The sequence below is a fragment of the Zalophus californianus genome, chromosome 1 (genome assembly GCF_009762305.2).
Source record: "Zalophus californianus isolate mZalCal1 chromosome 1, mZalCal1.pri.v2, whole genome shotgun sequence".
NCBI classification, from domain to species: Eukaryota; Metazoa; Chordata; class Mammalia; order Carnivora; family Otariidae; genus Zalophus; species Zalophus californianus.
The window spans coordinates 146,504,228-146,525,362 of NC_045595.1; the positions used below are offsets into that span (position 1 = coordinate 146,504,228).

Sequence of the window (21,135 nt, forward strand, 5' to 3'; positions counted from 1 at the left end):
AGAGAGGGAACACAAGCAGGGGGAATGGGAGAGGGAGAAGCAGGCTTCCCGCGGAGCAGGGAGCCTGATGTGGGGCTCGATTCCAGGACCCTGGGATCATGACCTGAGCCGAAGGCAGACGCTTCATGACTGAGCCACCCAGGCGCCCCTAAGCTAACTTTTAAAAAGTATGTTGAAGAACAAGCAAAAACTATAGCTGTAAAACTTTTCGAAGAAAGTGGAAGAATATCTTTGTGACGTAGAATAGGCAATGATTTCTGAGGATACAGAAAGCAATAACCATAAAAAAAAAGACATGATAAATTAGATTTCAGCAAAATGAAAAGCATCTCCTCATGAAAAGAAAATACTAAGAAAATGAATATGCAAACCACAGACTGGGAGAAAATATTTGCAATGTGTATATATATGACACATATATATATGACAGAGGACTTATATCCAAACTATAAAGGGTATCTGCCACTTAATGTTAGAAAGACAAACAACCCAATTAAAAGTTGGACAAAAGACTTGATTAGATACTTGACAAAGAGAGATATACAAATGACCCATAAGCACTCCAAAAAGTGCTCAACATCATCAGTCATCATGGAAATGTAAAGTAAGGCACAAGACATTATTACACACCTACTAGAATGACTAAAATTAAAACTGACAACACCAGATGTCGAGGGGGGTGTGCGGCAACCAGTGCTCTCCTACATTGCTTACAGAGCTGTAAAATGGAACATCCACTTTGGCGAAATATTTGGCAGGTTTTTAAACAGCTTTATTGAGATACAATGTACAAATCATAACATTTATCTATTTTAAGTGTGCAACTCAGTGAATTTTGGTAAATGGATGCAGTCATGAGACTACCAACACAAGACAGATAGCAGTTCCATCACCATGTGCCCCTTTACACTAGATAAGTCCTTTCCCCTTCACTCAGCCCCGGGCAGCTACTGATCTGCTCTTAGTCAGTATAGTTTTGCCTTCTCTAAAGTTTCATATAGATGAAATCAAGCATTGTATAGTGTTTTGTGTCTGGCTTCTTCACAAACTATTTTTGAGATTACTGGTATATTTAGAAACGGGCAAAAGAATGGACCTTTCACAAAAAGAAGATAAATGGGGCACCTGGGTGGCTCAGTCGGTGAAGTGACTGCCTTCGGCTCACGTCATGATCCCAGGATCCTGGGATTGAGCCCTGCATCGGGCTCCCTGCTCAGCAGAAAGCCTGCTTCTCCCTTTCCCTCTGCCTGCCCCTCTGCCTACCTGTGCTCTCTGTCTCTCTGTCAAATAAATAAATAAAACATATCTTTAAAAAAAAAACAAAAAGAAGATAAATGAATGGCCAATACCCACACAAAATGGTACTCAATATCATTAGTCATCAGAAAAATACTGAAAGGTGTATCTCACTGATACACCTTTCACTCACCACGATAGCTGAAATGAAAGACTGCCAACACAAGTGTTGGCGGCTGGAACTCAGATACATTGCTGGTGTGAATGCAAAATGGGATAGCTACTTTCAAAAACAGATTGGCAAGTCTGTTTGTTTGTTTTTTAAGTTAAGCCTACACTTAACAAATAATTTATCCATTCTACTTGAAGATATTAAAACCATCAAGAATTTCACTGACATGGTGCTGAGCAAAAAAAGCCAGATTAAAAAAAATACATAATCCATTTTTTGAGTTCCAGAGTAAGCAAAACTAATTGTATTACTTTTTTTTTTTTAAAGATTTTATTTATTTATTTGACAGAGGCACAGTGAAAGAGGGAACACAAGCAGGGGGAGTGGGAGAGGGAGAAACAGGCTTCCTGCCGAGCAGGGAGCCCAATGTGGGGCTTGATCCCAGGACCATGGGATCATAACCTGAGCTGAAGGCAGACACTTAATGACTGAGCCACCCAGGCATCCTAATTGTATTAGTTTTTTATTGCTGCCATAACAAATTACCACAGACTTAGATTTTTAAACACAAATTTGTTATCTTATGGTTTTGTAGGTCAGAAGTCCAAGTCTTGGTCTCATTGGGCTAAAATCAAGATGCTGGCAGAGCTTTGTTCTTTTCTGTAGGCTCTGAGTAGGATACATTTCCTTGCCTTTTCCAACTTCTAGAGAGAAACTGTCCACATTCCTTGACTCTTAACCAAAAGTCGTCTTCAGGCAGCGTTGCATCACACTGACCTCTTCTGCCTCCCTCTTCCACTGTTAAGGGCCCTTTTGATTACATTGTGTCCATTCAGATAATTTACATTAATTTTGGATCAGCTGACTAGCAACCTTATTTTTACTTCCAACCTTAATTCCCCTTTGCCATGTAAAGAAACATTTATAGGTTCCAGGGATTAGATCTTAAACATCTTTGGGGACTGTTATTCTGCCTTTCATACTAATTTAAGGAGAAAAAATCAGAATAGTGGTTATCTCTTAAGAGCACACTGTAACATGGTGAGGGGAATTGCCTGGGAAAGGGTTGTGTGGGAATTTTCAGGCAAAGTAGAAATGTCCTACATCATGAGAGAGGTGTATATTACAAAGATGGATTCATTTGTCAAGTATATAGCTAAGGTGTATGCATTTCACTGTATATGAATTTTACCTTTAAAAGTACTATTGGGGGGGCACCTGGGTGTCTCAGTCATCAAGTGTCTGCCTTCTGCGTTCGGCTCAGGTCATGATCCTGGGGTCCTGGGATTGAGCCCCGCATCGGGCTCCCTGCTCTGTGGGAAGCCTGCTTCTCCCTCTCCCACTCCCCTTGCTTGTGTTCCTTCTCTCGCTGTCTCTCTCTGTGTCAAATAAATAAATAAAATCTCTAAAAAAAAATTACTATTGGGGGTGCCTGGGTGGTTCAGTCAGTTAAGCATCTGACTCTTGATTTCAGCTCAGGTCATGATCTCAGGGTCATGAGATTGAGCCCTGTGTCGGGTTCCATACTGGGTGTGGAGCCTGCTTAAGATTCTCTCTCTCCCTCCCCTCTCCCCCTCCCCACTCACTCTCTCTTAAAAAAAAAAAAAAAGAATTGAGGGGGGGCACCTGGGTGGTCAGTCAGTTAAGGGTCAAACTCTTGATTTCAGCTCAGGTCTCTATCTCAAAGCAGTGAGTTCAAGCCCTGTGCTGGAGGGCATGGGAAATGGGTTAGAAGCATAGATGAAACAAGAATGGCAGTGTTGACATTTTTGAAACTGGGTGAGTGCTATTATATTAGTATACTAGTATACATTATACTGTTTATTTTAGTTCGGAATTTTTCATATTAAAAAGTCAAAAGAATGCCCATTTAATTCTAAATAAGTTAAATCACTAAATGCCATGATAATGTTTATTAGTAAAATTGCATTTAACTTATTTTAAATGTTAATTTTTAAAACCTCAAACTACCCAGTAACAACTAGAGTCTCTCTTTGGCAGCCATGAAGAACTGTACTCAGGTCGCCCTTATGGAGCTCTTGATTCAGGTTTCAATAGTGTGGACAGTGGTGATAAGAGATGGTCAGGGAATGAAGTAAGTGTTTTCTTTTATTCTGCATGTTGTAACACCTGATTAAGAGACAATAAAATGATGAAAACAAAGTATCTTAATTGGATTCAGTTTCTCATTACATAAAATATGGAAAAGCCAAGGAAGAGGTAAAAATCCCACAGAGTACTGCCATCCAGAAATGATATTCTGTTTCTTTGCCATCTTTTTATCGTGTGTTTTACATGTTTGTTACCTTATTGTCTTGTATAAATAGTTTAATATCCTAGAAAGCCAAATGGGAACTGAGCCAATTACAACTGAAGCCTAAAGTTTGCAGGGTGACCTTAAGCAGAGGTTGCGGAAGGGGTGCTACGAGGTGAGAAAATAGGACTATAGGTTGGTGGGTAATAAGACAGGAACCTTAGTGAAGACTATTAACATGCTCAAGATAAATAATTTTCTTAACTAATTACATATTTTCCTCTTGTATTTATTATTATGCTTTCTTTTTTTATGTTAGAAGGTAGAATATTTTAGCTCTCAATGGGTTAATTGATGAAATAAGCTGTTATTAGCAAGACTGATAACCTCCTATTTGTAGCATTACTTCATTCATTCCAAAGCAAATTAACTTTAGACCACCGTCCCTTTGAAATTTGGAAAGCTTGTGTATGTATCAAGGGGTATGTAATACCATAATCACATCTGTATCCATGCAGATACATATATGTAGATACTTTAAATTCCTGTTTATTTGTGGAGTGATGTATAACCTTCCATTGCTTTTTTTATTATAGTAAAATAAATATACATAACATAAAATGTACCATTTTAACCATTCTTAAGTGTACATTTCAGTGACATTAAGTACATTCAAATTGTTGAGAAACTGTCACTACTGTTCATGTCCAGAACTTTTTTGCTATTTCTTCTTAAATGTAAATTTTAGTGAGTTTATATTATATCCTTGCTTTCAATACTATGTTGTCTAAAGTTTGAAATTATATTTTTAAATGTTACTGCTTTTTTTTTTTAAGCCTACAGATGAATTTTCAGATCTGCCTCTTCGAGTAGCAGAAATCACTAAGGAACAAAGACTGCGAAGAGAAAGCCAGTACCAGGAGACTCGCAGCAGTTTAGTAGTAACAAATGGTGGAGGTGAGTCCAGAGTCTTTACAGTCACTCTGGTGTGGGTTTTTTTTTTGTTTTTTGGGGTTTTTTTTAAAGATTTTATTTATTTATTTGAGAGCGAGAGAATGAGAGATAGAGAGCACGGAAGGGAAGAGGGTCAGAGGGAGAAGCAGACTCCCTGCTGAGCAGGGAGCCCAACATGGGACTCGATCCCGGGTCTCCAGGATCATGACCTGAGCCGAAGGCAGTCACTTAACCAACTGAGCCACCCAGGCGCCCCACTCTGGTGTTTTTAAGTGGTTGTTTTCACATTCGCCTCTTTTGTTTGTGTATCTGTAGCTTCTCCAGCTTTTCTTTTCTTTTTTCTCTTCTTTTCTTTTTTCTTCTAAAGATTTTATTTATTTATTTTGAGAGAGAGAGAGATACAGCGAGAGAGGGAACACAAGCAGGGGAAGTGGGAGAGGGAGAAGCAGGCCTCCCGTGGAGCCGGGAGCCCAACGTGGGGCTGGGATCATGACCTGAGCCGAAGGCAGACGCTTAACGACTGAGCCACCCAGGCGGCCCTCTTTTCTTTTCTTTATTTGAGAGAGATCACGAGCAATGGGGAGAGGGAGAGGGAGAAGCAGACTCCCCGCTGAGCAGGGAGCCTGATGCGGGGCTCGATCCCAGGACCCCGAGATCATGACCTGAGCCAAAGGCAGATGCTTAACAACTGAGCCACCCAGGCACCCCTCCAGCTCTTTTTTTAAAGACTTCCTCTTCTCATATGATTGGAAAAAAGTCGTTCTCCATTGGGATTAAATTTTAATTTCTCTAAGTTTTCAGGCTTGAAGTTAAAATACAGTGTTTTTTTTTTTTTTTTTTTTAAGATTTTATTACTTACTTGAGAGAGAATGAGAGAGATAGAGAGAGCATGAAAGGGGGGAGAGTCAGAGGGAGAAGCAGACTCCCCGCTGAGCAGGGAGCCCGACGTGGGACTCGATCCCGGGACTCCAGGATCATGACCTGAGCCGAAGGCAGTCGCTTAACCAACTGAGCCACCCAGGCGCCCAAAATACAGTGTTTTTTTATTTCTCTCATTTTTATTTTGGAAAGAAACTTCATTAAAGACTTTACCTGGTATAGATCTTTGGTAATCTTGATTTCATCATGATTCTCTTTTGAAGTACTGTTCTCCTTTTTTAAGATTCTCCCTGTGGTCATTATTTGACCACTTCCTGGAATTCAGTGCATTTCTTGACATTCACTTTTTCATTCATCTTGGATTGTATTCTTCAAGGGCATCTGAATCTAAGTTTTCTTTATTTTGGTATTTAAAAATACGTAATTTAAATTTAAAAATTCTTTTAATTTGTAATTTTTTTAGGTTTCATTAACAGACAGAGCTATTTCTGCTGCTTTGGGCTTCTGGGCAGACTTCTGATTGTAACATTCTATTCAGTCTTGCTTTAGTTTGAATTCCCAAATCCTAATGTTTATTTATTTATTTTATTTATTAAATTATTTATTTTATTTATTTTTTAATGTTGAGTGTGGAGCCCAACATGGGGCTTGAGCTCACAACCCTGAGATCAAGACCTGAGCTGAGATCAAGAGTTGGATGCCTAACCAACTGAGCCACCCAGGCGCCCCCCCCAAATCCTAACATTTAAATATTGAAGGCCAACTGTAACAGAAATATTACTTTGATCTAGAAATCTGTCTGACAAGAGCTTTCATATTTTTTTAAAGTTTTTACTTTAATTCCAGTTAGTTAACATACAATATTAGTTTCAAATGTACAATATTAGTAATTCAACACTTCTATACATCACCCCGTGCTCATCACAAGTGCACTCTTTCATCCCCCATCACCTAAATAACCCACCCCCCCCATCCAACCTCCCCTCTGGTAACCATCAGTTTGTTCTCTGTAGTTAACAGTCTTTTTCTTGGGGCACTTGGGTGGCTCAGTTGGTTAAGTGTCTGCTTTCAGCTCCGGTCATGATCTCAGGGTCCTGGGATAAAGCCGCACATTGGGCTCTCTGCTCTTCGGGAAATCTGTATCTCCCTCTCACTCTTCCTCTGTGCTCTCCCTTTCTCTCTCTCAAATAAATAAAAATAGAATCTTTTTTAAAAAAGAGTCTTTTTCTTGATTTGTTTCTCTTTTTCCCTTTGCTTGTTTTATTTCTTAAATTCCACATGTGAGTGAAATCATATGGTTTTGTCTTTCTCTGACTTGTTTCGCTTAACATTATACTCTGTAGCTTCATCCATGTTGTTGCAAATGGCAAGATTTCATTCTTTTTAATGGCTGAATAATATTCCTGTGTGTGTGTGTGTTTATGTGTGCACATATATACACCACATCTTTATCCATTCGTCCATTGATGGACACTTGGCTGCTTCCATAATTTGGCCATTCTAAATAATGCTGCTATAAACATAGGGGTGCATCTGTCCCTTTGACTTAGTGTTTTTGTATTCTTTAGTTAAATACCTAGTAATGCAATTGCGGGATCATAAGGTAGTTCTATTTTAAACTTTTGAGGAACCACCATACTGTTTTCCACAGTGACTGCACCAGTTTGCATTCCCACCAGTTGTGCATGAGTGTTCCTTTTCTCCACATCCTCGTCAACACCTGTTGTTTCTTGTGTTGTTGATTTTAGCCATTCTGACAGGTGTGAGGTGATATCTCATTGTAGTTTTGATATGCATTTCCCTGATGATGAGTGATGATGAACATCTTTTCATGTGTCTCTTGGCCATCTGATGTCTTCTTAAGAGCTTTCATCCTTGAATGATGATTTCAATTAAGTGGCTTGCTCTCTTTTTTTCTTACCATTTTATATTCTTTTGTACTCCTGTTACCATTTCATTCACATTTTAGTGGTTTTCTTTTTAATTTTGCTTTCATATGAGATATCTTTTCCCTTAGTTCATTTCAGACTTAAAATATTTTTGTCTTGATCTGTGCTGTCCAGTATGGTAGCCACTAGCCACGTGTGGTTATTGAGCATTTGAAATGAGGCCCTTCTGATGTTTTTTTTTTAAGTTTTCTTAATTTAAGTAATCTTTACACCTGACTTGGGGCTTGAACTCACAACCCTGAGATCAAGAGTTGCATGCTCTTCCTACTGAGCCAGCCAGGTGCCCCTGAAATGGAGGCCTTTCTAAATTGAGATGTACTATAACTGTAAAATACACATTGGGTTTTGAAGCCTTTCCAGGGGGGAAAAGAAAGAATGTAAAATATCAGTGATACTTTATATTAATTATATGCTATAATGACACTATTTTAGATATATTAGACAAAGTAAAATATATTATTAGAACTAATGTCACCTTTTCTTTTGACTTTTTTTTAATGTGCTACTAGATAATTTTTTATTACTTATATGGTTCACTTTTATGGCTTGCATTCTATTTCTCTTGGACTGTACTTATCTAGGTAGTATGAAAAGGTGATACTGCTTTCTTGAGAAGTAGTCATAAAATAAACCATTTATTTAGTCACACAAATTGTAGCTCATTGAAAAAAATGCATTTATATACCTGGTTTCTAATGTGGGTATAGACCTTTCCATCCTTTTGCCTGTTATTATAACTCTAGTAACTCAAAATTTGTTTTTATTTATTAATGGCCATTATGGAATTATTTAGAAATAAATGAATCAGAGGGGCCTCAATACCTCTGTCGGTTAGGTGTCCAACTCTTGATTTTGGCTTAGGTCATGATCTCAAATCTCAACACAGAATCTGCTTGAGACTCCCTCTGCTCCTCCCCCTGCTCTTTCTCTCTCTCTCAAATAAATAATTGAATCTGAAAACAGAGAAACAGACTTCTCTGAGTTCATTATTCCCAGCAACTGCAACTTTTAGGTAGTCTGTAGAACATCATACAATAATGATTGGGGTTTAGTCTCTGGAGAAACCTTAGAAAGCTTAGTAGCAAGGTTTTTCTTTCCCTAGTATGCCATTTTAACCAGCTTTTTTTTTTTTTTTTAAAGATTTTATTTATTTATTTGACAGAGACACAGTGAGAGAGGGAACACAAGCAGGGGGAGTAGGAGAGGGAGAAACAAACAGGCTTCCCGAGGAGCAGGGAGCCCAGTGCGAGACTCGATCCCAGGACCCTGGGATCATGACCTGAGCCGAAGGCAGGCGCTTAACGACTGAGCCACCCAGGCGCCCCCTTTTTAACCAGCTTTTAAATATAGTTACTTTTGGGGACATGTGGCTGGCTCAGTTAATGGAGCTTGCAACTCTTGATCTCGGGGTTGTGGGTTCAAGCCCCAAGTCAAGTGTAGAGATTGCTTAAAACTAAAACCTTAAAAAAAAAAAGTTACTTTTTAAACTTAAAATAATGGGGCACTCCCAAACTTATTAGAATAAATAATGATGGGGCTATATCTTACTCATATGCCTCTCACCCCAAAGCATTTTGAGAAGCAAAAATTCTCAAATGATTCCGTTCCATCCCCAAACTGCTACAAAATATCTACACTGCTGACCTCTAGAAAATAAATTTCAAAATAAGAAAATCATTGTTCTAATTATGAACAACAGTTACGGGAAGAGAAACAGTGGTCAGCAGCTGTTTCTTTATCTCTGAGTCCACTTTCCTCCTATCCTTTCTCTTTCATTTTGACTTGACTGTGTTAGGTTTTCTTCCTCCCATTTCCTTGAAGAGATAGGATTAAGCCCTCAAGCTAAAACAGGGGGAAAAATGTGAAAGAAGATATACCGCCCAGTGTTTAAAAATTACTCTTCCTCTCTTTGTGTCACAGACTCATACTGTCTTGTTTAAAGCAGTAAAGAGCTATCCAAAAAAAGAGCAATATTAGAGGTCTGTAATCCCATAATTACTATCAATTACTGCATTCTTTAGTCAATTAGGACTAGGATTTTTCTGGAACCTATTTTTGTGAGTGGCCATGGACTTAAAAAGAAAGGCTTACCTAATTTACACTTCTTCTCATTCCTCCCACTTTCAGAATAGAAAATGATAGGGAGAAGGAAAGAATGCGACTGAATGTGTTTATTGGCTGTTGAATTTGACTCTTCTTTCCTGGTGTGTGTGTGTGTGTGTGTGTGTGTGTGTGTGTGTGTGTGTGTGTGTGTGGTGTGGACAGTGGAACATGATCTGGACCAGATCGACTACATCGACAGCTGTACTGCGGAGGACGAAGAGGATGAGATGAGACAGCCCAAGGGGCTGGAGCCAGACAGCCTCAGTTCCCAGTTTATGGCGTATATTGAACAGCGGCGAATCTCTCATGAGGTAGTACACACTCTTAAGCCTAAATATGTTGCTGTCCCCTAGTAAAAACAGTTCATGATGGTATAAATTTCTGTCATATTAGTGATTTATGGGTTTAGGCCTAATTATTTGTTTTATAATGTTTAGCCCCAATTTTATGATTGAATTTTTCAGATTTATTGTAAAAAATTAGACAGTAGTCTCAAATAGGGTTTAGCTTTATTTTTCAAATAAAAAGATTTGAAAGAATCTTGAAGATTTCAGAATCTTGAAGAAGGAATAGGAAGAGTCCCTAAATGTAATGCTTTTCATTCGTTATTGTTCTTACCGTTTTTTTATTGTTACTAACTGGTACATCATAGCTTCATTAGTCATTATAAGAGTCGAACCAAACTGCAGACTTTGGAGCAACGTACAAACTTAACCATAGATTTTTTATATTGCATTTAATTATATTGGAGCTTTTATGCTAAGTCACACAGAATATAAATTGTTTGCCATTATAGTTCTTGGGTGTCTCTTATAGTGGAGCATTGAGTTGCCTTAGAAAACAAATGAGCATTCAGCCCACTGTAGAATCGCTGCCAATCCCCCAAGGGGCTCCAGTGGAAATTGCATTCTTCAGCATATCTAGTCAGCATAATGAAACGGCTTCACTTCAGTGTGTGTGATGTTAATGTCTGGAGTTGGTCCCAGGCTCTGAGCAGGGGTTATTTGAGAAACACTTGGGGCCTTTTTGGAGAGTGATGTATTTAGCCTTTTAGAAATAGAGGATAATCACTCAAGTGGGATGTGTTGTGGAGTGATATTACCATTCTTAAAAAAAAAAAAAAAATCCTCAGTTTTCCTGTCTGAAGGCTTTTGACCACAGTATTTTTTGTTGGTGTTCAGAAGACACTCTTGTATTTAAAGTTGGATAAAGATATTTAAATCAAAGTCCTGCAGCCCAGAAATAGCAGTGTACCAGGAGATTAATGAAACTACGTATGACTCAGGATATGAACATTCTTACTAGAACAAAGGGCGACTACTTTGCAAAAAAAGTGCAGTTGTACATTGTAATGCACATTGTAATCTTAAAGGGAGTCTTTTTCCTTGTGGTCTTTCTCTTTGATCATTTTATGTATAAATGAGGTATTTCTACTAAAAGTAAAAATGCCTCTTATACTACTACTGGAAATTGTATCATTTTTTAATCCTTCAGGCATCCCTTACCTTTGATTTTTTTTTTTTAGATACCCTTTTTGGATAAGTTGTTTTCTATCCCTTAAAGAATACCCATTTTAATGATTATTTTTGTTGTTGAAATCAGATTGTATTGCTTCTATAGATTCTCATTTAACAAAATAAATGCTGTAACAAGCTATAAGCCTCTACCTTTGATTTATAATTTTATTTCTCAGTATGTGGTCCATATCACTGAGGCCAATTGAATTTTCCTCAGTAATGTCTTTTTGAAATGACCCTTACCCTTTAGTTTATAAAGAAATTAAATTGTCAATATTCTTCTTTTGGTTAACGCCATATTTTTACCATAAATAGAAATTAATTTTTGCTTTATCTTAATATTCCACCAATATCCCCAGGACTGTTTGTATCACTAACATAAGTAACAATTTATGATGAAGAATGTAATCTGCCAGGGGGCATCTGGGTCGCTCATTCGGTTAAGCGTCTGCCTTCAGCTCAGATCATAATCTCAGGGTCCTGAGATCGAGCCCCATGTTGGGCTCCCTGCTCAGCGTGTAGTCTGCTCCTCCCTCTCCCTCTGCTGCTCCCCCCCACCCCCACTTGTGCTCTCTCGCATGGTCTCTCTCTCTCAAATAAATAAATAAAATCTTTTTTAAAAAATGTAATCTCTCCAATGATCTCCGTATTACTAGAAATACACAAAAGAGACTGAGCACAAGTCAGGGTAGGACAGGTGGGAATTCCTGTTCTGGATGGAAATTTGTACTAGATGGCCCCTAAGATCCTCTCAAGCTCTAACATCTTATCATTTAGTTAATATTACTGTATGGTCAGTGTAATTTATATAATACAGTGAGAAGGAAATCTACTTTTTTTAAGAGTGACTTGGTATATAGTGTTTGGAATAGTGTTTTGTTTATCAAAGCAGTAATATAGCCTATAATGAATACTTTTATTTTATTTCTTCCTTTTTTAAAAGATTTTATTTATTCATTTGAGGGAAAGAGAATGAGAGAGAGAGCATGAGAGGGGGGAGGGTCAGAGGGAGAAGCAGACTCCCCGCTGAGCAGGGAGCCCGACACGCAACTGATCCCAGCACTCCAGGATCAGGACCCGAGCAGAAGGCAGTCGCTCAACCAACGGAGCCACCCAGGTGCCCTAATGAATACTTTTAAACATAAAAATTCACATTTGAAAAATAAATTCACATTTGAAGATTTTGTTAAAATATTTTTTAGTGTAATCTATAGATCCTTAAATGCCAAGTCGAATGTGGACTGTGCAGTCACAGTGTTGTGGATACATCTGTTAAATTGATTTATTTCTGCTTTTTTGGCCTAGGGTTCACCCATAAAGCCAGTACCTCTGAGGGAGTTTCAAAAAACAGAGGACATGAGAAGATATTCACATCAAAACAGGTTTGAAAAAACCAATTCTCCTCATTTGTTTCTGTCTTTAAAAGTCATTAATAAGAGCATGAAATGGTTTTGGTTTTGTGCAGACCTGTGTATGATGAAGATGTTTAGACACTGTATTTAGAGCTGAGTGACAGTGTGCTCCGTGCTCATGTAATAGAAAAAGAAGTAAAATTGATTTATTGATTCTAAATTCAGATTGCCTAAACCATTATAATTATTTGATTTGAAGATACTTAATGGCAGTGAGATTTTATGGTGATATGTCTGTAGTTATGCATAACGAAGGCTAAATGAATTTCAGGAGTCCTGAATTTTTTTTTTTTTTTTTTGCTTAAACTTTTGACTAGAAACAGGGAGTTAGAGACAGCAATATGCATCCTCCTTCCTATCCCAACTGATGTGATCTTTTCACTACACTTGGTACCTCACAGAAGATTTCTAAAATTAACTTGACTACTTAGAGTACTACTGCTTATTCTTAAATTCCAAAAGTTTCTTGCCACACACAATATCATAATAGTTGAAAAATTCACAGCCTTTGGGTCCTTGCTTCCTCTCTGTTTTTATGAAGTCTTAAAGCAGTAGACTTGATAAACTTGTTCTTAAGCAACAGTAAATTTCCTTTGTAGAAAGTGTTGTACATAGATCTTCACTTATACTTGACGGGATAGTAAAATTGTTTAGGAAACTGAGATACAGATGGGTAAAGAAAATGTGGGGAGAATAGTGCAAGAAAAAAATCTCATAATTGGCCTTTTATAGTCTCATCAGTTAGTTCTTGGGGATTTAGTTAAATTTCATATCTTTGAAATTTATCTCAGAATGGCTTTTTAGTTGCCATGAGTCCTTATATTGAGGGTGTGGTCTTTTGAGATTCCTGTTTTGCACAGGGGTTTGCTAGTGTGTGTTCCCATTTTGGGTGTTTCCATGCTTTATCTCCTGTCCCTCTTACCTGCTGCATCCATCCAAGATCTCTAGAATTTAATAGAAACTCTCAAGATGAAAGCCAGCTTTTTTTTGTTTTTCTCAGTTACTTTATATATTAGTTTTCTAATACTCATGTAACAAATTACCACAAAGTTAGTGGCTTAAAACATAATATCTAAGTTTATAATATCTCAGTTCTGTAGGATAGAAATGTGGGCAAGCCTTCATTCTTGCCTTCAGTTTCCCCTTAGGGTCTCGTAAGCCAAAGTCACGGCACTGGCTGGCCTAGATTCTTACCTGCAGACCCTGGGGGAGAACCCACTTCCAGGCCCATGCGGGTTGTTGGCAGAATTCAGTTGCATATAGTTATAGCACTGAGGTCCCTGTCACTTTGCTGGTTGTCAGCTGGGACTCGTTTTTAGCTTCTGGAGTCTGCCCACATTCCTTGGTTCATAGCTCCCTCCATCTTCAAGTCAGCAGTGGTGAGCCATTTTGAATCTCTACTCCCATTTTCACTCTCTCTGATTTCCCTTTCTGTCACATCCCACAAACTCTCTTGCTTTCCTCTTCTGTTTTTTCCTCCAGTTTTACTGAGAAATAATTGACATAAGTCACTGCATAAGTTTAAGGCATACAGCGTGATGGTTTGATTTACATATATTATGAAATGATCACAATAGATTTAGTTAATAGCCATCATCTCATATAAATACAATAAAAAATTTTTTTCTCCTTGTGATAAGAACTTTTAGGGTTTACTCTCTTAACACCTTGCCTGTGTATCACACAGCAATGCTAACTATAGTCATCATGTTATATACATTACATCCCTAGTACTCATTTATCTTATAGCTGAAGTTTGTAGCTTTGATCACTTCCCTCCAATTGCCCCCCCCACCGCCGCCCTCTTCTGCTTTTAAGGGTTCCCATGATTACATTAGATCCACTTGGATAATTTTCCCATTTCAGGGTCAACCAGTTAGTAACCTTAATTTCATCTGCAAAGTCCTTTTTGACATGTAACATATTTACTGGAGTAACACCAGGGGGTGGAAGTCATAGGGGCCAAAAATCTGTCTACCTAACCTTAACCCAGCATTGCTGTTTTTACCACTTTTTTAGAAATTCTTGCTCTGCCAGCACTGAGGGAATCTTCCCTTATTGGAGCCTGTGCTTTTAGACCTAGTAGTTTTGCATTTATATTCATAGTCACCCCACTATTAAGTGAAAGACTGGTGGCGCCCGGGTGTCTCAGTTGGTTAAGTGTCTGCCTTTGGCTCAGGTCATGATCCCACGGTCCAGGAACTGAGCCCCACATCGAGCTCCCTTCTCAGCGAGGAGTCTGCTTCTCCCTCTGTCTCTGCTCCTCTCCCCGCTTGTGCTCTCTCTCTCTCTCAAATAAATAAAATCATTAAAAAATAAAAAAAAGGACAGACCTTGGATTCAAACTCCGTTACAACTAATTCTAAAGTCCATGACTTTAACCACTACCCCATGTTGCTTCTCCCAGACTAATCACAGCACTGGACTCATTTGTGTCTCATTCTTTATTGGTTATATCTCAGCCAGAAATCTTACCCTACCAATCCACTCTTCTTTTTTCTTGAAAAATTTTGACTAAGAATGTACTGCCTAGGAGTGCTAATAAGATAAAGGTTGGGAAGGATTAGTAAAAAATTTAAGGAAGTTTTTTTTCCAGCTTCAGTGTTATTTTAAACCTTGTCTAAGGGAGTTATTAAGTAATTTGTTCTATACCTTTAAAATAAATATAATTTATCTGTCAAAACTTCTTTAGGGGGTGGTATTTTAATTATTTTAGTAAAGGTAAGATATATGGCTATAGGTCATATAAAACAGGTTTTTTTTTTAAACTTTTTTTGATGCTTGGAAATTAAAAAAAAAGAGAATTTTGTGAATACTTCAAAGATGTGGAACCAATAGAAAAGAAAAGATATAAGAAGAGAAAGACAACAAGAGTGTGGCTTAAGTTTTGCTTTTTTTACATATTACCTTTTTTTCAGTTTAGGGAAGTATAAGGTAGGCCAGTGTTTCTCAATAGTAGAGGTCTAGCACCACTCTTCAGTGGATATTTGAAACATGTTTATTTGATTTGGGAATTGGTTGCCAAAATGATTATAGGTGTTACTGGCAGGCACCTATAATGTGCAGGACAATCTTGTACAACAAAAAAATTATCTGAAATGTTGTGACACTCCTATTGAGAACCATATTCATAGATGAAAAGGCCATATGGCATGAAGTAGCATGGTGGCACCACGGAGCAACCAAGCTGTGTTGGGCCAACATTAGCACCTGATGATTGGCTTGAGGGAGCTGTCTGTTCTCGCTGCCACTGTTATTCTTCCATATGCCATGCTTCACTCTTTACTTCCATCTTTAACTTTTCACAGCTTAGTTTTTTCCATTGCAGGTAATTGTTTTCTTTATGTGTGCCCATATGCTTTTAAGTGTCCCTGCTCTTTGCTTTCTCCTTCCTACACTTTGCCTCTGTAGAGTGGGGAAGTGTGGTATAGTAGAAGCCACTAATCTCCAAGTCAGGGGGCTTGAATTCTAATCCAGGCTCTGGCCCAAGTAGCTATCATTGAACTTCTGAGGGCCTTAGTTTTCTCTCTTGTAAAGTTAGTGGCATGGACTCTATGATTTCTGAGGTACCTCCAGTTGTTGTAGGCTGCATACCTAGATGAGAAAGCAGACTACTACTGAGTCAGATAAAAGAATTACTGGCTGCATCACTTGGGAAAGTTACTTAACTTCCATGCCTCAGCTTCTCAACTGTAGAATGAGGATTATAATAGTTCTACTCCTAAGATTACATGAAGAATAATTGAGAAACACTGGGTATAAAATACTTCACAGGGCATATGTAGTACATGGTAGGAGCTCAAAGATTGTTAGTTTCTATGTGCCTCTGAAAAACATTGCCCCCAAAAATGATACGGATTGTAGTTGATAAATGCAGAAGAGGTATTGATTACACATGTACATCAAGAGGAAAAGTCCCAATTTTAAAGAACAAGAAGATTCTTAAAAAGACCTTTTCTAAGAAGATCTCCGTAGGTTGGAATCTATAGAAAAGGCTTGAAGTAAGGAATTAGTATATGATATTGCTAGAGAAGAGATTCCATAGTGGCTATGTTTCTGAAATTGGGTAAGAGTCCTGAAAGCCAGGTTGAAGAATTTGTATTATTATTATTAGTTGGTAATAAGAAACAACTGGAGCTTTGGGGGATTTGTTTTTATTTCCCTAGTAACATACTGATTTAATGCATTTAAATCAGCCTGACAGGCTAGTAATCATAGTTTAAAATTTCAGGTCCTAAATGTCACAATGTCACTGCTCCCAACATTGTTAGGTGAGACACAAATGAGTAACAGACTCTTGAAACACTAAATCCAACTCAGGAAAAAGATAAATACCGAAATGTAAGATTTAGCACTAATAAAACTAAGAAGCAACTTTTACTGTTTTTTTTTAAGCATCAAATCAGGTTTCATCTCTTTCTTAAAAATAAAAATCAACAGAATATGTACTTTTATTATTAAAATTGCTCTATCAGTTGAAAATGGGAGTTAGGAATGCTTTATAAGAACAGTTATCAAGTTCTGTCATCTTCCAGAATTCTGTAGATAAAATGACTTTGTATATAAAATGATCTCCTTTACACGAATCTTGTTTCAATCATGGTAATAAAGAAGATAATTATGTATGCTATAAAGAAATGATACCGTTTGAAAAGTGATCTCAAATATCTGTCTGGTCAGCACTGGCTGACATAGACCATTGTTAGCTATCTGTAGCTTGATCAGTGATATCGTCACGTGAAATGTGAGTTGAAGACATCAGGTATTCCTGTAGCTTAATTTAATGACTTGGGCTCAGGTTTACAAAATGCAGTCAGTCTTTCATTGCTGACCAGACAATTTGCCTATTGATTAATAGCAGGCTACATTAACAATAAAATTTTACTTAGTTTTTATATATCTGTCTATTTTATCAAAGAATTTTTCTGTCTTTTTTTTTCTTTTTGGGTCAGGGTTCCAGTTGAGCCATCTTCTGTCACGTCACTATCACCAAGTCACAATCAGGTAAAAAAAAAATTTTCTGTTTTAGTTTTGATTTTTTTTAAAAACTAAGATGATTTTCTATTTTCCTAACACTTAAATTACCATTAATTGCCAGATACGTGTAAATTTCACTACCTGTCTCCTTCAAAATACAGTTGATATAACATGTGCACCTCATACTTGCTAACAGTGTTTTTAGACACCGGACAGACAGTAAATCTTTACCGACATGATGGCTCTATAATACATGCAAGAACAAGAACACAGTGCAAAGATGGGAAAAGATGAGTAGTAAACACATTGAAAGAAATGCTAGGTGACTGCAAAGTAGAAATTGCTTGGGTCAGCAATAGTTTCCTGAATTGATTCGGAATATTGGCAAGTTGACCTTTAGCCCCACTTGCATGTGCAAAATACTGTTGTTCCAGTTATCACATGCAGACTTGGAACTTCATCGGAGAAGAGAACAGTTAGTAGAGCGAACTCGGAGAGAGGCCCAGCTTGCTGCCCTACAGTATGAGGAGGAGAAAATAAGGACCAAGCAGATGCAGAGAGATGCTGTCCTGGACTTTGTCAAGGTGAGATTTTTGCCATATTTCATTGAAATTCCTAATGTATTTTAGAAGTAAGTGCTTATTTGTTTTGCTGAGGCTATCAGTGTTCATTTTAAAGTGTCAGCTTTCTTATGTCACCATAAGGAATCTTGAGCAAGTAGTGTAATGGTCTCCTACTTGTGATTAGATGAATTGTCCTCCTGTAGGTAGACTGAGAAGTGATCATCTTGTTCTTAGGACAATAGTCTCTTCCTCTTCATTAGCAGTCTGTCTTTAGACATCTCACTTTACTGTCCAGCTGCCATTTCCTCAGTCTCTAGTACCTTAATAAAGATCAGTAAGACTGTGAAAGTGCCACGTAAACCTTAAAGTGCCATGCACATGTAAACTCTTGTTACCCAAGCCCGTCTCTAACTTCCTCACTCTGCTGAGCACCAAATTTTTGCAAGGTTAACAGGCTTAATACTTCAGAGTCAACTTTGAGTCTTCCCTTTCTTTTCTCTCCACACCTACTCAGGTAACAACCCCTCTTAATACTTCTTTCTTTTTTTTAAATTTACAGTCTCTACAGTAGCATCTAAACCTGTTTCTTTTCTTTGTTATTTTTCTTTTCTTGCCTATATCACTTAAAGTCTTTTTGTTCGGAAATCACATTGGATTTTTCCCTTCATGATTAAATAACTCTTTATATTTTTGTCTAATATCTGTCTCTCCCATTTATCTGGAAGCCCCATGAAGACAGGGAATATGTTTGTCTTGTTTATTTACTGCTACATCCCTAGATATTAGCAGGTCTTAGCCCATAGTAAGGCTCAGTAAATATTTGTTAAAGGAATGATTGAATGAATGAGTCACTCTTGTCTTCTAAAGCTTTCTCTCTTGTGTTTCATAACTCTAGCCAAAGTCCATCTTTAAGTACCAGACACGTGATAAAATTCTTTTTTTTTTTTTTCCAAATGTATCACACCCAGAATGATGCTCTCTGATGCTCAGACAGGATGACAGTTTCCCTAGGCTAAATACTCAGCTAGTTAGTGGCAGAGCACAGGTTCTGATCAAGACAGGCTGAACAGAAAATGGAAATAAGGTTGGCAGAAAATGAAAAGTTTCTTTAAAAAAAAAAAGGGTGGCTCCAAACCCTAATCTGTGACCACAATGCTATATTGACTGTCAGTAAATAATGAAAGCTAACACATACTGTATCCTAAGCACTGTTCTGTGCTTTCTACATTAATTCGTTCATTTAGCTTGCCTTCTGTAGAAGCCACATAGCAAGTAAGAGACAATCACATTGTAGATGGTCTTGATTAATTGCTAAATTAGAGTTTGATCTTGATCTATTAGGTAGAAGAGAACAGTTAGAAGTTCTAAAACAGGAGCAAAACAGAGGAGAGATACTTCCGAAAAGCTAATCTACTCGTTTTAGAATATGTTAGAAAGAAAGAGATGAGGTAAATGAAATCGAGAGTAATTGCAATAATTAGACTAGGGTGCAAAATGAAGGCATAGAACCAGGTGATTTCTGAGGTTCCCAAAGAGAGGCAGTGTTACACAGTGGTAAAAGCTTAGCCTCAGAAATAATCTAAATTTGAATCTAGCTTAGCTCCTCATTATGTGCTCGACTTTGGGAAAGTTACTGAGTCATTCTGTGCCTTTAATTTCCCTATAGGTGTGATATTTAGTTGTTAAATATTAACTCAGAATTATTATGGGTGCACCTAGTACTTTTACTAGTGTGGTGAGTGCCGCACCCCCTACCACCACAATGGATTTTATAAATTAGAAATTTGAAGAGAAGCATCTTTATGTTTTATACATAAATGTACTGAATGTTGAATAAATCGTTGAAGATGAGTGAAAAAAGATCCCAAAGCAGGATTTTGAGGCTAACAGAATAGTTTGAAAAAGGAGGCTAGCTTTGTGGAAAGAATATAGGATTCAGAGTCAGAAGATATCAGTACAAATCTCAGTTATGCCACTTGCCAACTTTGTGAACTTGCACATATCATTTAACCTCTCTTGTCCTTAATTCATCTTTAAATAAATATGATTATGATGTTTGTTTATCTCCGAGAGTAAGAAGAATCACTTAAGATAATATATATAAATGGTGATTAGCATAACAATAAAAAATTTAAAAAAAGATAATATGTATAAGAATACAGTGTAAAACAGTGACTATAGAGATGGTATAACATTATTATTTGACATAATAATAGAAATTAGCAAATTGGGGAAAAGAGCCAGTTAGCATGGGAATTTGTGGGTGTGTTTTTGAGCATGTTGAACATAAGGTGACAGTGAGTTTCCAAATAGAGTTTCCACAGGCAGTTGAAAATGCAAACCTGAAAACTGGCTGAGAGGAAAGAGGTAAAGGTGTTAACGCTAGACAGAGAGAGAATGATTTCATTGAGAGAATATAGTGAGAGATCACCATTCTGGTTGTGAATGTGTGAGTGCATGTACATATAAGAAACATACATTTTATATTTCTATTTATAGATGCTTATAGACCTATGAAATACTGTCTGTCAGTGTATCGCCTTCCTCGTTTAAATTGTAAGCTGTTTAAGGGAAAGAGCATCATCTTCTAACCAGTAAATCTAGAAAAGTGCTGTACATGAGAGATAACAGAAATTAATGTGGGTGATTATCTTGGTAAATAGAATTTATCATTTCCGGTGTTCAGATTCTAACCAACTTCCCTTTCTTGGGGGCTTTGGGGGGTGTATAGCACAAAGCGTCACAGAGTCCACAAAAACAGCAACCCCCCTTAGATGATGAGGTAAGTCTATATAATCACCTTTTCTTTGGAATTTTTTATGATTGCAATGGAAATGAAATGTTTTGTATGTGATGTGTTTGTAGTGATCAAAATACTGCCATTTTCCTTTTCCCCTACTTACTTGGGAGAAGATGACACGGGCCAGGGAGTTTATCCAAGTCTATAGATCAGGGTTTTTTTGACCTATACTAATGCATCTGGAGATTATTTATTCCCTTCCTCTGTCCCCACCAGAAGTATCATCTCCCTCATCCATTTCAAAGCAGAGTGTGTAGTGAGAGGAAGTCTTGAGAGCTGTATGTGACAGGGGTAAAGGATATTGGTACTGAACTAACAG

The 21,135-nt window shown here is 37.6% G+C and overlaps 1 protein-coding gene across 7 annotated transcripts in view; it reads left to right on the forward strand.

Moving 5' to 3' along the window:
• Positions 1–21,135, forward strand: part of LRCH3 (leucine rich repeats and calponin homology domain containing 3) — a 115,557-nt gene that overhangs the window by 65,280 nt on the left and 29,142 nt on the right. For 6 of the 7 annotated variants that reach the window (XM_027584683.2, XM_027584685.2, XM_027584680.2 and 3 more), the window contains exons 7-13: positions 3,410–3,503; positions 4,499–4,619; positions 9,710–9,858; positions 12,370–12,446; positions 17,429–17,480; positions 17,888–18,037; positions 20,748–20,798. In XM_027584683.2, coding sequence (XP_027440484.1) covers positions 3,410–3,503; positions 4,499–4,619; positions 9,710–9,858; positions 12,370–12,446; positions 17,429–17,480; positions 17,888–18,037; positions 20,748–20,798 — 694 coding nt within the window. The remainder of the gene's footprint in view (positions 1–3,409; positions 3,504–4,498; positions 4,620–9,709; positions 9,859–12,369; positions 12,447–17,428; positions 17,481–17,887; positions 18,038–20,747; positions 20,799–21,135) is intronic. The other variant, XM_027584686.2, reaches the window with a different exon arrangement.